The 13,434-nt window shown below is 36.6% G+C and overlaps 1 protein-coding gene across 14 annotated transcripts in view; it reads right to left on the reverse strand.

Moving 5' to 3' along the window:
- Positions 1-13,434, reverse strand: part of gria1a (glutamate receptor, ionotropic, AMPA 1a) — a 382,253-nt gene that overhangs the window by 7,788 nt on the left and 361,031 nt on the right. For 5 of the 14 annotated variants that reach the window (XM_087280929.1, XM_087280930.1, XM_087280931.1 and 2 more), the window contains 2 exon segments: positions 12,314-12,428; positions 4,956-5,090 (listed from right to left, as the gene is read on the reverse strand). In XM_087280929.1, the coding sequence (XP_087137055.1) occupies positions 4,956-5,090; positions 12,314-12,428 (250 nt within the window). 14 annotated transcript variants of the gene reach the window in all.

Below are 13,434 nucleotides of genomic sequence, written 5' to 3' on the forward strand. Positions count from 1 at the left end.
AATATGGACAGCTGTGAAATGTGACTCCTGTCAATTGAATTAACAAAGCAAATCTATATTAATCTGCGCTATTATGGTATTACACGAGTGTGTAATACCCAGCTAAACTTGCCACAAATCCTACTTCGTGTAATTGCCTGTCCAAAAGATACGTATTATAAAAATCGCACTGAGGTATCTGTATATGCAACTGGTGTTATGAGTTTTCTTGCAATGACGTTTCTTTGATTTTCAGTCTGGCATCTAGATATTTGGAAATTTAATAAATTATTGCCTGATAGACACTTTTAATCATCTCTGCATTAGCAAAGTACACGAGTTAAGATCTGACGTGGGTCTTATTGTACGAAGGAAAACACAAGCTGACTGATGCATAATCATGAGCCTAGACAGACTATTTTTGGAGTCATGGTGGAAAACAGAAAGCTGCAGTGTCTCCGGGGAACACTTGCTCTGTTTCATGAATGAACAGAGACACGATGCCTATTAAACAAAGCTCTAGTCTATGGACAGAGCGGGTAGCGAGCAAACTGAGGGGAGCAGAAAAAAGTGGGAGAGAAAGAAAGAGAATAGAATAGAAAGTACTAACTAGATCTGTCAAAGAGTTTACTTACACCAACGAGTGAAAGCTTAAATTACATATAATGTTGATTCTATGCAATTAAGTTTGATTATAGATATAAATTAGATATTATTAAGTAGTCGCAATAAATTCATATCCAAAGATTATATTACTATCTTAATGACTAATTCACACCAAGGACAACATATCTAAATATGAAAATATTGAGATAATGTTTCACGAAAACAATTAAGCCAAAAAAACACAGATATGATTTCTATATCGCTCAAGCACACCTCGAAGACTTTTAGGTCACTTCATGTGTGTAAATAATGCCTTTGTTCATAATTTGAGCCTGATTAATCTTGGCTTTTTTTTCTTTTCTTTTTTTCCATCTTGGATTATTGCCATTCCCAGCAGACACGCAAAGTCATAAGACATTACTATAAGGTTAGATTTAGGTCACCAGTGTGTAAGGACAATATTATTTTGATGTCCAATAGCAACATGAAATGACGTTGATAATTTGTTGATTTTAGATTGTGTTGGAAAGTGGCCAAAATCCAACGTTGAGATCCAACATCGTAAACTGTCATATTGATGTCAAATATAGATGTCTATTTGTCAGGTATGGCAACCAAAGTCCAATGTCTGATAGACGTCATATTGGTAACGTCCACACTATGTCAAGCTTTAACATCATTAGATGTTAATATTTTGTTGTTGATTGGTCGAAAAGTAACCAAAAAAGCGACATCTGTCAGATGATAGACATTGACGTTTAACTGATGCTGGGTTCTGATGTCAATGCCATTTTCATTTCCAAACAAAATGCAACGATTGTTGGGGAATTCATTGTCTCTTGATGAATTTATGATGAATGTATTACTCTCATTTATATGCTTATTTAAGTGATTTCATTATCATTATTATTATTATTATTATTATTATTATTATTATTATCTATTGTATTATCTATTGTAATAATACCCATACCTGTGGCATTATTATCAGGTATGTGTGCTTTGGTAAATAAAAAAAGTCATTCTGTGTAAATGCAGTCAGAGATGAGAAGATAAATTAGAAGAGCAGCATTAATGTCACAATGAGGATAGATTTATGCATTTAAGCAAGGCCATAAGGACACCTGTGTTCTGTTCTGTAACTCATGATAAGGCACACCTGCACATGCGCCCACACTCATTTGTAATGACTTCTTAAAAGTAAGAGTACCCATGAACTTCAGATGAACTTACAGTTGACAGCTCAGTAGACAGTGAACAAGATCATCACAAGTCATCACTTTTGAAACAGTAAGGAAAGACCTTAACTGGACATGGGTAAGACCCCTGAAAGACTCTGAGACTTTATTGGTCTGTATTGGACTTTATTTATTATATTATTTATTGCGGGCACCTGAGAGATTTGAGATCCTATTAGTGGAGAAGCTAAGGGAGGTGTGTAATGTGTATATATGGGTGGAGTATTAAGCCAAAGAAGTGTATTTAAACTGTGTGCTAGCCTATACTCATCAGACACTCGAATGACCTGTCTCTGTTGTTACTGATGCTGTAACAATAAACTGCTTTGCCTAAAGACTTCGGAGATCTCAGACTTGGTCATTTTTTAAAAACTTTGACTTATTTTGCGGACCAGAACCTTTCTTCCTCAACACATTCCACAACATTGGGGTACAACATCAATCTGACGCCATGTTGACATCTTGTGCCTGCTGGATTCAGACATACTTATTTAAGAAATTAATTAATAAATCAAACAGGGTTAAAAAAATTATGCTATCAATAATCAGCAATTATCATATCAATCATTCCAACAAAGCTTCAAACACAGACTCTAGTATTTGCTAATATTTTCCAGGCCTTTGACGAGATATCTTATAAATTAAGAGGCAAGCTTGTCAATGGGACAATAGTGTTTTTACGACAGTCCTAGGTATATCACAGTAAGAAAAGCCCAAATGGATGTCCTGAATGAGTTACAGGACTTCTTGTTCTCATGTGAGCAGAATATAAAACAATCAGAGAAACTGCAGTTTAGATTTTACATAAAAATGAAGTGTTATAAACTTGTCATTGCTTCTTTATCAGGGCTTGCCACAGCAAAATGATCTGCATGCATAGAACTGGTTATCTATATCAGTTATATCTTAGTTACAGGTGCTGTATGTAAGTTTTTGACTCTTGTAAAGCATAAAAATACCATAATTGTTTGCAGATATTTAAGAAACATGCTTAGTAAACATTCTTTTTTTATCTGTAAAATAATGCTAAAGCCAGATATTCTGCTTTGAAAATATGTTACGTGCAAGAATGTCTATGTTTGTCTTGGTCTCTTTAACTTGCCCACTGCCAGTTTAGCCAATTCTATTTCAGCACCCCGGATTGCCTTATTGGAAAAACGCATATTTGATTAATTCATTCAGAAAGGCTCTCAGAGGATGCACCCGTGAAATACAACCTCTGGTAGACAGTAGCAGACTCCTAAATGAAACGCAAATTCAGAGTTTCACATGAGGTTATTAATTAGCAAATAATATAAATATTATGAACACAAACATTAGGTGAGCAGGTTAAATCGTAACCCTGTGTTCAAACAACATGCTACGTGATGAGATTTGCAGTGATAAGCAATTTGGCTGTTTGCACCAGATGAAACACGACAGAAATTTAAATACAGCCATTCAGAAGCACAGAATATGCACTCACACACGAAATGATAAGTTTTATAATCTAGTTAATACATAATAAACCTCTTTAACATTAATGTAGATGCTGAATTACTAATATGCGTTGGTTTTGAGTCACAGTTCTAAAGCTAAATTTTAAACGGTTTATTTTATTTTTAAGATCTGAGGTGAACTATCTGCTGCTGCTTTCAGTAGTATGGCAATAAATGTCATGTAAAATGGCATTAAAACTCACATTGAACACTGAATAAAGCACATGAGGTGTACCTGAGGTACTGGTCAAAGTTGTCTGTTGTTCAGCAGCAAGAAATAGAAGCCGTTTCTAATATATCAATTTGAGGACTTCAACAAAAACTCTTTTTAATATAGTAAATATTGCTTCTATCGGCTGCCATTGCTTTTATATAGAACACAACTTAAATCAGCCTTTAGGCTCGATAGTTAGGCTCGCTCCTGTTGGTCCTCAATGTGGCAACCTGTGCTTGCGTTTGTTTTGATCCAGGAATGCAATATTTAGTTCAACCACCGTGTGTCAAACTTACATACAGTACTCCATCCTTAATAAAAATACAGTTGCTTATTGTTAGTTTATGTCAACTCAGTATGCATTTACTAATGTTAACTTGCATGAATTTGGATTAATGCTGAACTATGATTAATAAATTATCTATTGTTCATAATTAGTTCATGTTAGTAAATACTGAAACTAAAATGAACTAAAGAAACCTTTGTGTAAAGTGGACATGTTTATATCTGTATATGTATGTATGCGTGTTTTTATGTGTGTGTGTTTATTATATAATATATATCTTAAAAATGTATTAATTTAAAGAAGAAAAATGCATTTTTTTTTCCTTTGGTCAAAAATGTTGCATTTTTCATTAAATGTAACTGCATTCAATTTGTGATAAAACATGAACACATAAAGATTAAATAAAATGATTTTTGTTTAAAAGAAGTGGCTTGGTTCTTAATTTTGATCTATTGATCTGCTATTCCTATAGCAGAAAATATGAAAACCATCAAAAATGCTGGCGGTGGCTGGTGTAACTTAAAAAAAGGAAGCTAGTGGGGAAAGATTTAAAACGAACAGCAAAGTTGTTGTTTTTTAGCAAGGCAATTATAGGTCAGTATTGTTATAATACTGTTATCCTTGGTGTGAATGACCCTTTAGAGCAGGGGTCACCAATCCTGGTCCTGGAGGGCCGGTGTCCCTACAGGGTTTTGCTCCAACTTGCCTCAACACACCTGCCTGGATGTTTCAAGTATACCAAGTAAGGGCTTGATTAGCTTGTTCAGGTGTGTTTGATTAGGGTTGGAGCTAAAATCTGCAGGACACCGGCCCTTCAGGAACAAGTTTGGTGACCACTGCTTTAGAGTTTATCAAATGTTTTGACAGCCTTGCACTTTCACACTAAAGGTAAGAGAGACAGAATAAGAGAAGAGCAGAGGAGAAAAGGATGGATCTGGAAGTGGGCAGCAGAAGCTTTGAATCTTGCGACGGTTAGATGATGGGCGCAGGTTAGGCTCTGTGTGGGCAGCATGTGGCCTAGTTTTTTACACACTAGAAGTTTCCTACCCCAGAGAGCTTTAAATCTTAACAGTGTCTGGCGAGTACAGGCCGTAACTCTGCAGCTCAGTGTAGCTGCTGTCTAAGGCGGTGCAGTGAAAGGCCTGAGCGGACACCTTCATTCTGCGAGACTCTGTCCTGGATTTATAGCAGAACTCCACCAGAGCCACCAGCATGGCCAGACCCAGACCGCCGATCAGGATGTAGAAAACCCCAGCCACATTACTGAGGCTAAGAGCACTCGTCTTGTCCTGCAGGAGAGGGAACACTGTTTTAGAAGAGGATTTACAAGGTTGACAAATGCAGAAGGACACAGACAATACATGCCTTACTGTTAATTACATTTATGCACTCAATCAGACATCTAAACACACACTGAGTAAGTTAATATGAGGCCTAATGTGACAAATATATTGCTAGGATCATTTGCTTCAATTGTTTGCTGCTGAAAGATGCCCTTTATATATTATGAATATATTGTCTGTAGATGAAAATTAGCATTATAAGAAAATTCACTAACTGCTAAACTTATCTCGCATTTAAATAATCATAAAGAAATAATATTTATTTATTAAAATATACAGTTAACTGATATAAATCATATCACAATTAATAAAATCTTAAATATAACCAATTTAGAATACATGTTAAATGGAAATAATGAAAAAACACCTTATCGCTCTCTCTCTCACACACACACACACACACACACACACACATACACACACACACACACACACACACACACACACACACACACACACACACACACACACACACACACACACACACACACACACACACACACACACACACACACACACCAAGACAGACAAACAGATAGACAGACACACAAAAAAAAAACCCCAAAACACACTGTAATCTAAATATAATCTGTAATCTAACCATAAAATCAGAATTTTAATACAAAACAACTTTAAATTATTCATAAACTAATCAATGAAACTAAAAATAACACCAAAACAAATATTAAAGTGTGGCACAAACTGTCATATAATACTGATTTAATTAAGAAACATGCATTCATGCACTAACACAGGCTGTCTGTGTTCACCTTCGACTCATTTAGCACTAATTAAACCTGCTTTTTAGCATCTCTGCTAATTTACTATACACACAAGCATCCCGTATCACAGCTGTAAGTTATATTTTCGTGGTTGGCACCCATGCAGCACAGGTTGTGAATCTAAAGAGATTGAATAGCTGTTGAATTGTTACAATAACAGTGCTAGGAGCTGAACTGGTGTGGAACCACTTATCTATACTCCTTTTCCTTCAGCATGAACCAGGTGCTAGGTTCAGAGCTAGTGCTATTGCTGGTTTAGAGTTAACTCTACTGGTGAGCCTTCTAAGCACTGGTTTACTTTTCCATTGAAACACACCATTTACCCACATCACATAAATAGTTAATATGCAACAAATAAAACATGATTTAATTTTTAACAATAATTTAATTTATTATGACAATGTTATACATTGTTTATTTTTAACGGGTTAGAGTAAAAAAGACTGTAAAAATAAAAGAAGAAATCCACTATTTCTCTTACTTTTACGCTATTCAGGAGCCATGTGCATCCACTGACAGGTAAAAACTTCTTACGAGTAGTGTAGTGTAGGCTTGTGTGTGGTTTCTCTCTTGCGCTTTCGCGCTCCTTCTTTCTCTTTCTCTCGCTCTCTCTCTCTTTCTCACTCTAAGTATTCGCAGCTGCAGCGGATTACGTTGGGACGGACCATGATTGGCGGCGGCTATAAAAACCTGCAGAGAACATGGGTTCGATGGCTCCCCGCTCTCTCTCGATTTCCCCGCTTGTACTCAGTGGAAAACGTGATCCCATGAGTGTTTGCTTGTATATTGAGATGCCGTTGTGTTAATTTTTAACCGGCGATTGAAACCCGGTTTACTGTCTCCCTGTCGGGCTTGGAGCATGTAGGGAGGTTTGGTGCCTTATTTGTTATTTTCGTTTTCTCCTGTGTTTGTTAGTAGGGAGGTAAGTTTTCTGTATTTTATTTTATTTGTTTTCCAGGGAAGTTTAATCTAATTTAGTTAGCTTGGTTTATTGTCATTTATTTTGGTTGAACCCCTCCTGATGTTATTTTTGCTCCTTATTTCTGTAAATAAATCATACTTTCTTGTTAATTCTTAGTGGTTGTGTTTTTGGTATATTTTGGGGAGAGAGAGCGCGGGGGCACCAGGGATTATATTTTTAATCCCTGTTATTTTGTTACGTTTTTGGTTACATCTCTTTTTGATTAAGGATTTTTAATTTAATTCGTAACACTTTCAAAATCAAAGCAAACTTAAATGCCAAAGCGTTTTAGATATGTATATAACATAGCCTGTGTAATATAGTACAAAGTCATTATCAAGTGAATAAAATATACAGCAAATGAGAAATAAATGACAGAAGGTAATAAAAACAGACAAAGTCTCTAAAAATTATCCTAATTACAAGATTAAAACGTGTAGCTTATTTAAATAAGGCAAGTGCAAAAAATTTGCAGCCAGTTTAGACCAGTCATTTCATCCTCTCCAAGTATATAGTAAAGTTTTTCATAGTCGTTTAGATTCAAGAATAAATTATTGAACGTTTCTCTTGCTCTCGCGACTGTGTATGCGCAGTCAGCTGCGAAGCCAAGCGAAAGTAGGCTTAAAGGTGCTGTAGGTGATCTTCCACAATGCAAACAGCTTAGCATAAATCTCTGAATCACTGATTCAGGTTTTTAAAAAGTTTTAATTCAGCAGGTTTTAACCGATCGCGCGCGCTCTCTTGTGAATGTGCAGCACAAATGGCGGTTGGCGGAGCTGCGTGTAAAAGGCTGCGCAGTTGTTCAAATTTGCATTTGCTGAAAGACAGTTTGGCCTACTTATCGGAATTATGAGAGATGTCGGTCCGACTCTATTTAATTGGATGAACATTTTTTAGCTTTATGCCTTACCCAAAAATATAAAAATAAATATAAATACATTTAAATCATTTGCTTTAATCATTACTATTGAAATGTGAGGAGACTTTTAACCAGCACAACAAAAATGCTTCTGAAGACAATCACCTACTGCACCTTTAAGTAAAAAGATATCGCAAAAACGCATACGATTAATGAAAGACAGCTTTAGAAATTTGAGAAAGAAAATTGAGAAAAGAAAATTTTTTTTTTAGGATTTTGAGAAACCTGGCCGGACAAATTTTTTAAGAGCCAAAAAGGCATGTCTGTGTGGGTCTGTGGTGCAGGAATGCTGACAGTTCATGCGCACACAGAATGAAACGGATAAACAAGAGATGATTTTCCATTACATAATTGGTCGCGGATGTTTGGTTATATTTGGCAAATACAAAATAGTTTAGAAGGATGATAATAATAGTAAAAAAAAAAAAGTGTCAATAAATATACTTCGGTGGCCCTGACACTAAACATACTATTTTCCATGCTATTTGAATTCCTTTCAAATTAATTTAATCTGAGGTAACAAAAATTAATTCAGTGCTATTTACAAACAACAAAAATAAGTGCATGGTTTTACACAGCTAAATTTGAACATGTTTGTATTAAATGTCTTATTTATGATATATAGGGAAATTTCCTGATTTTACTGTAAATTGGCTAACAAGGTTTGCCAACAGGGCTGGCCCAAAAAAAGCACTTCTCTATCATATTCAATGCAATCTCTCTGTAATTCGTAACTTTTTGATTTAGTGCCTAATTAGTATGAATTTGTACGATCAAATTCATACAATTTAGTATGATTTACTCATTACCCAATGACGGTTGGGTTTAAGGGTGGGGTTAAGTGCCACGCCTCCTTTTTAAAATCGTACATTATCACACGACTGAACTCGTACGAAATTGTACGAATTAGCCACTAAACGGACAAACTGCAAAATACTTACTTTTCTCGTGAGATCAGGCTGTCATATCTGGTCCATTCTATTTAAATGTTCACCTGGATCCCAGTTATGTACACCCCTGCTTATGTCACTGAATATCTCTCATCTTTTCCCATCATTGATAATGTTGAAGCTAACGGTGAATGTTATATTGCTGTTAATGTTCCTGGGTTTTGTGAACCTCTAGAAGCATCCAAACACAGCGAATACTACATGTTTGTGCAGCTCATTATCATTTGTATTGACGTGATTACAATTACAACATTTTAGTGGATTTTTATGTAGTTAGTATTAGTGGAGATTAATATGTGAGAATAATTTATTTTGTTTAGCTGCGGTTTGACATCAAAAGTTCTTGTCCAATCTGCTGGTCATGATCAAGTTCTTTCTTTTAAACCAGCATTGTTTTGATGCAACTTGCAATAATTTTTCTTGGTTGATAACAGATGCTTTGAAAAATAAATCTAATCTGAAACTATAGGCTCTGAACCATCACACAAACAGCCTTGGTGGAAAAGGGGTATATAAGTGGTATAAGGTGATGCAGTGTGCGCACCATGCAGGTGGGTTTGGTTTGGTGTGGTGGGGGTGTGTGGCGGTCAGACAGCTGTCCACTGGGTTTGCATCCAAACATGCACACTCCAAGGGCAGACAGGAGGGAGAACACAGAGGCTGAGGACCACAAGAGAGGCTGGGCTCTTATAGATGATCAGAGTCTCTCTCCACAGCTCCATTCAGACCAACAGGCTATTTCAAACACAGTGACTCATCCAGGATATAATAATGGCCTTCACAACTCCTGGAGCTAGACGTACTATTATTTACACTTGAATTAATCATATAAAATGATTTCTTTCTTTCTTTCTTTCTTTCTTTCTTTCTTTCTTTCTTTCTTTCTTTCTTTCTTTCTTTCTTTCTTTCTTTCTTTCTTTCTTTCTTTCTTTCTTTCTTTCTTTCTTTCTTTCTTTCTTTCTTTCTTTCTTTCTTTCCTGCTTGCTTCCTTCCTTCCTTCCTTCCTTCCTTAAACCCTTTTTGTTCTTTTTCAAAATAAAAGGGCAAATGAAGGGGAAACTGTCAGTATCCAATAAAGTTAGTGTTTAAAGATGCATTTATAAATAATTACTTTGTAACTATAACACTAAAAAGCTGACCTCCCACCACTAAAAGTTGTTCTTATTTAAAATACTATAATACAATATTAAAATATGATTAAAGCTTACAATATTTAACAAGTAAAATTTTTCCTCAATCAATCAACCAATCAACCAACCAACCAACCAACCAACCAACCAACCAACCGATCAACCAATCGACCAACCAAACTGAACAACCAACCAACTGACCAACCAACCAACCAACCAACTAACCAACCAACCAACCAACCAACCAACCAACCAACCAACCAACCAACCAACCAACCAACCAACCAACCAACCAACCAACCAACCAACCAACCAACCAACCAACCAACCAACCAACCAACCAACCAACCAACCGACTGACCAATCGACGGACCAATGAACCAACCAACCAACCAACCAACCAACCAACCAACCAACCAACCAACCGATCAACCAATCGACCAACCAAACTGAACAACCAACCAACTGACCAACCAACCAACCAACCAACCAACCAACCGACTGACCAATCGACGGACCAATGAACCAACCAACCAACCAACCAACCAACCAACCAACCAACCAACCAACCAACCAACCGATCAACCAATCGACCAACCAAACTGAACAACCAACCAACTGACCAACCAACCGACTGACCAATCGACGGACCAATGAACCAACCAACCAGCCAACCAACCAACCAACCGACAAACTAACCAACCAATCGACAGACCAACCAAGCAAAAAACCAACCAACTAACCAATTAACCAACCCATCAACCGACCGACCGACCAAACAATCGACCAAACAATTGACCAACCAACTGACAGACAAAACAACCAACCAACCAACTAACCAATCAATCAACCAACCGACCAATCAACCGACCAATCAACTGACCAACCAACCAACCAACCAACCAATAAACTAATAAGCCAATCAACCGACCGACTAACTGACCAACCAACCAACCGACTAACCAATAGATCAACCAACCAACAGATCAACCAACCAACAGATCAACCAACCAAGAAACTACCTGACAGACCAACCAACCAACTAACTGACCAACCAACCAATCAACTAACCGACCGCCAGACAGACAGACCGACCAACCAACTGACCGATCAATCAATCAGTCAATCTTGATGGTTATAACACTAAAACATGCAAGACATAACAGATCACAATTCTGTAATTTGACTAAGCAAAGGAACGGAAAACAAGAATTATAGAATTATAAGAATTTAATCTGACATTTTTGTAAAAATTTAGTTATTGACATTCTTATTAAATGACAACTTATTTACATTATGGGATGTTTTTTATAAGTTGTTTACATAATAAGACTTTTATTTCAAAAACAAATGTTACACACATACTGCTTGCTATATGGAATGCAAAAACTTTAAAGCTCAATATCTCAAAATCATTCAGAATGCAGATAGAACCTTATAATTTCAAGGTGACAAATTCTAGTCAGTAAAGGTAGTAAACTTTTTTTGGAGTATGACTGTCAAACCAAAAAAAATTTTTATCAAATGAAATGAAATAAATAGTAAACTGACACACTCACTTTCAATAGGAAAAGGCTATAGTTATAGCATACCAAAATACTTGCCATAGTAACATATATAAGTATTCTACTCTACACAAACCCCAGACCATGTGTATTATTCTTATTTCCAGTACACTGTAAACAATCTAAACACCTTTAAAAGTGTCCCCTGCCAGCCCGAATGAAAGAATGCAGCCATGGAGAGAGAGTAAGAGCCGCCCCATGTCCAGACTCCTCACTGAACCTTCTGAATAGGGTGCTAAACCGGGGAAGGCTAAACTGAGGGGGAACAGAGCAGGACCAAATGTGTGAACTGACCTTTCTTCCGGAGTCCTTGCTTCCACACTCCCCCTTATCGTACCACCATTTGTTTTTCAGTTTGTCTAAGACGGCTTGCTCACTGAGTTTCAACACCGCTAGGTTAACTGGGATTCTTCAACCAGGAAAATAACATAAATAACATTATCTATGTTATTTTATGTTATTGAGCACACATTAAACACATTACCCATCAATATCAACTCAACTCTTCTGTGTTTGTTTGTTTGTTCTTGTTTTTTAATTGACTTCACACATATCAGAAACATGTTGTGAAAGTGATATTGGTTAATACTCCATCTAGCGATAATTCCTTGCTCCCTGCTGCAAGATGTGTATTATTATATCACTTCGGGTAACCAGCAGACCGCAAACACTCTGCGTCAAATACTATGAACATTATCACAATAATTCAGTTAAAACTTTTAATCAAATATAATTTGGTAGTAGTTATCAATTTGGACCAGACTACTATGTTGGTCAAGAGTGTTTGGTTGGCACGAGTTGCCGGTTACCCACCCATGGTAGTGGTGGTTTTACCCGCTGGGTTTGTCACATTGGGGCTGACCTTGGAATCACCTCCTCCGCTGCCACACTCTCCCTTGTCGTACCACCATTTGTTTTTCAATTTGTCCAACAGGCCTTGTTCATTCAGTTTTAACACTGCCAGGTTTACTGGGTTTCTTGAAATGATAACGACATAATATTTTGGTCAGTGTCAGCCCAGATAAACCATTTCAGAGACAGTGTGATGGGAGCACAGACTGGTTAGAACACAACAGCCACTGCTCTATGTAGGTTGAAATGTATGGCGTTAGCATAGGTTTTGGCCTGAGTCTATATAAAAAAGGATGTTAACATGTGTTTTAATGGAGAATGATGCTTTTGTTAGTGGCCTTTGTGAAAGGCGGGTTTTATAAAGCCAAGAACAAGACATTTTTAGATAGAGGAAGAAGAGAGAAAAAAAGATGTCCTTAGATGTCCTGAGTGTTTACCGTCTGCTCTTGGATCTTTCCTGTTGGGGAATTGTGACTGTGAATTTAAAGCAACAGCCTAGAGACTGCAGTCCAGCCAGAATTAAAAAATCTGCTTTTTCTATGCCTTGGGCTAAATCTTTTTTGTCTTGTCTTCTTTATTCCATCAAACACCAAAGGGAATGTTTAGAGGAATGTTCATGCTACACTTTATCATGCACAAGAGTGCTTCAGTCATGGCATCTTAACCAGGAAATTAAATTCGCCACTAAATCCCGCATGAAGTTTTTATAATAGGCTTTTCTGAGGAAAATAAATCAATCACTTTACATTATTTTGATGTTTTAGTAATGTGGATTACACATATTAATATTAAAAATAGAATTTTTAAGAATGTTTCATTATAATAGTTTATGCTTTAGAAAATAATGTTACAGTACTCTCAAGTTTTGTTTATTACAGATCTTCGTTGCATCTCAGATTGGACATGTAAGCACTATTCTACACCATTTTGTGTAATAAGTGTAAATAGTCCGTTCACACTGAAAATTTAAAAAAATAGTTAGTGCACTTTAAATACCAGGATGATGCACTTATTCAACCGTTAAACAGAAGTGTGGAATGTTGAACACTTCACGCATTCAACGGCAGCTGCTTTGCTTACGTAGCAGAAGGGGCGAAGCTATAGGGCACTGATATTGGATTTTATGAAAGC

The sequence above is a fragment of the Danio rerio genome, chromosome 14 (assembly GCF_052040795.2).
Source record: "Danio rerio strain M-AB ecotype USA chromosome 14, GRCz13ab, whole genome shotgun sequence".
In the NCBI taxonomy this organism is placed as follows: domain Eukaryota; kingdom Metazoa; phylum Chordata; class Actinopteri; order Cypriniformes; family Danionidae; genus Danio; species Danio rerio.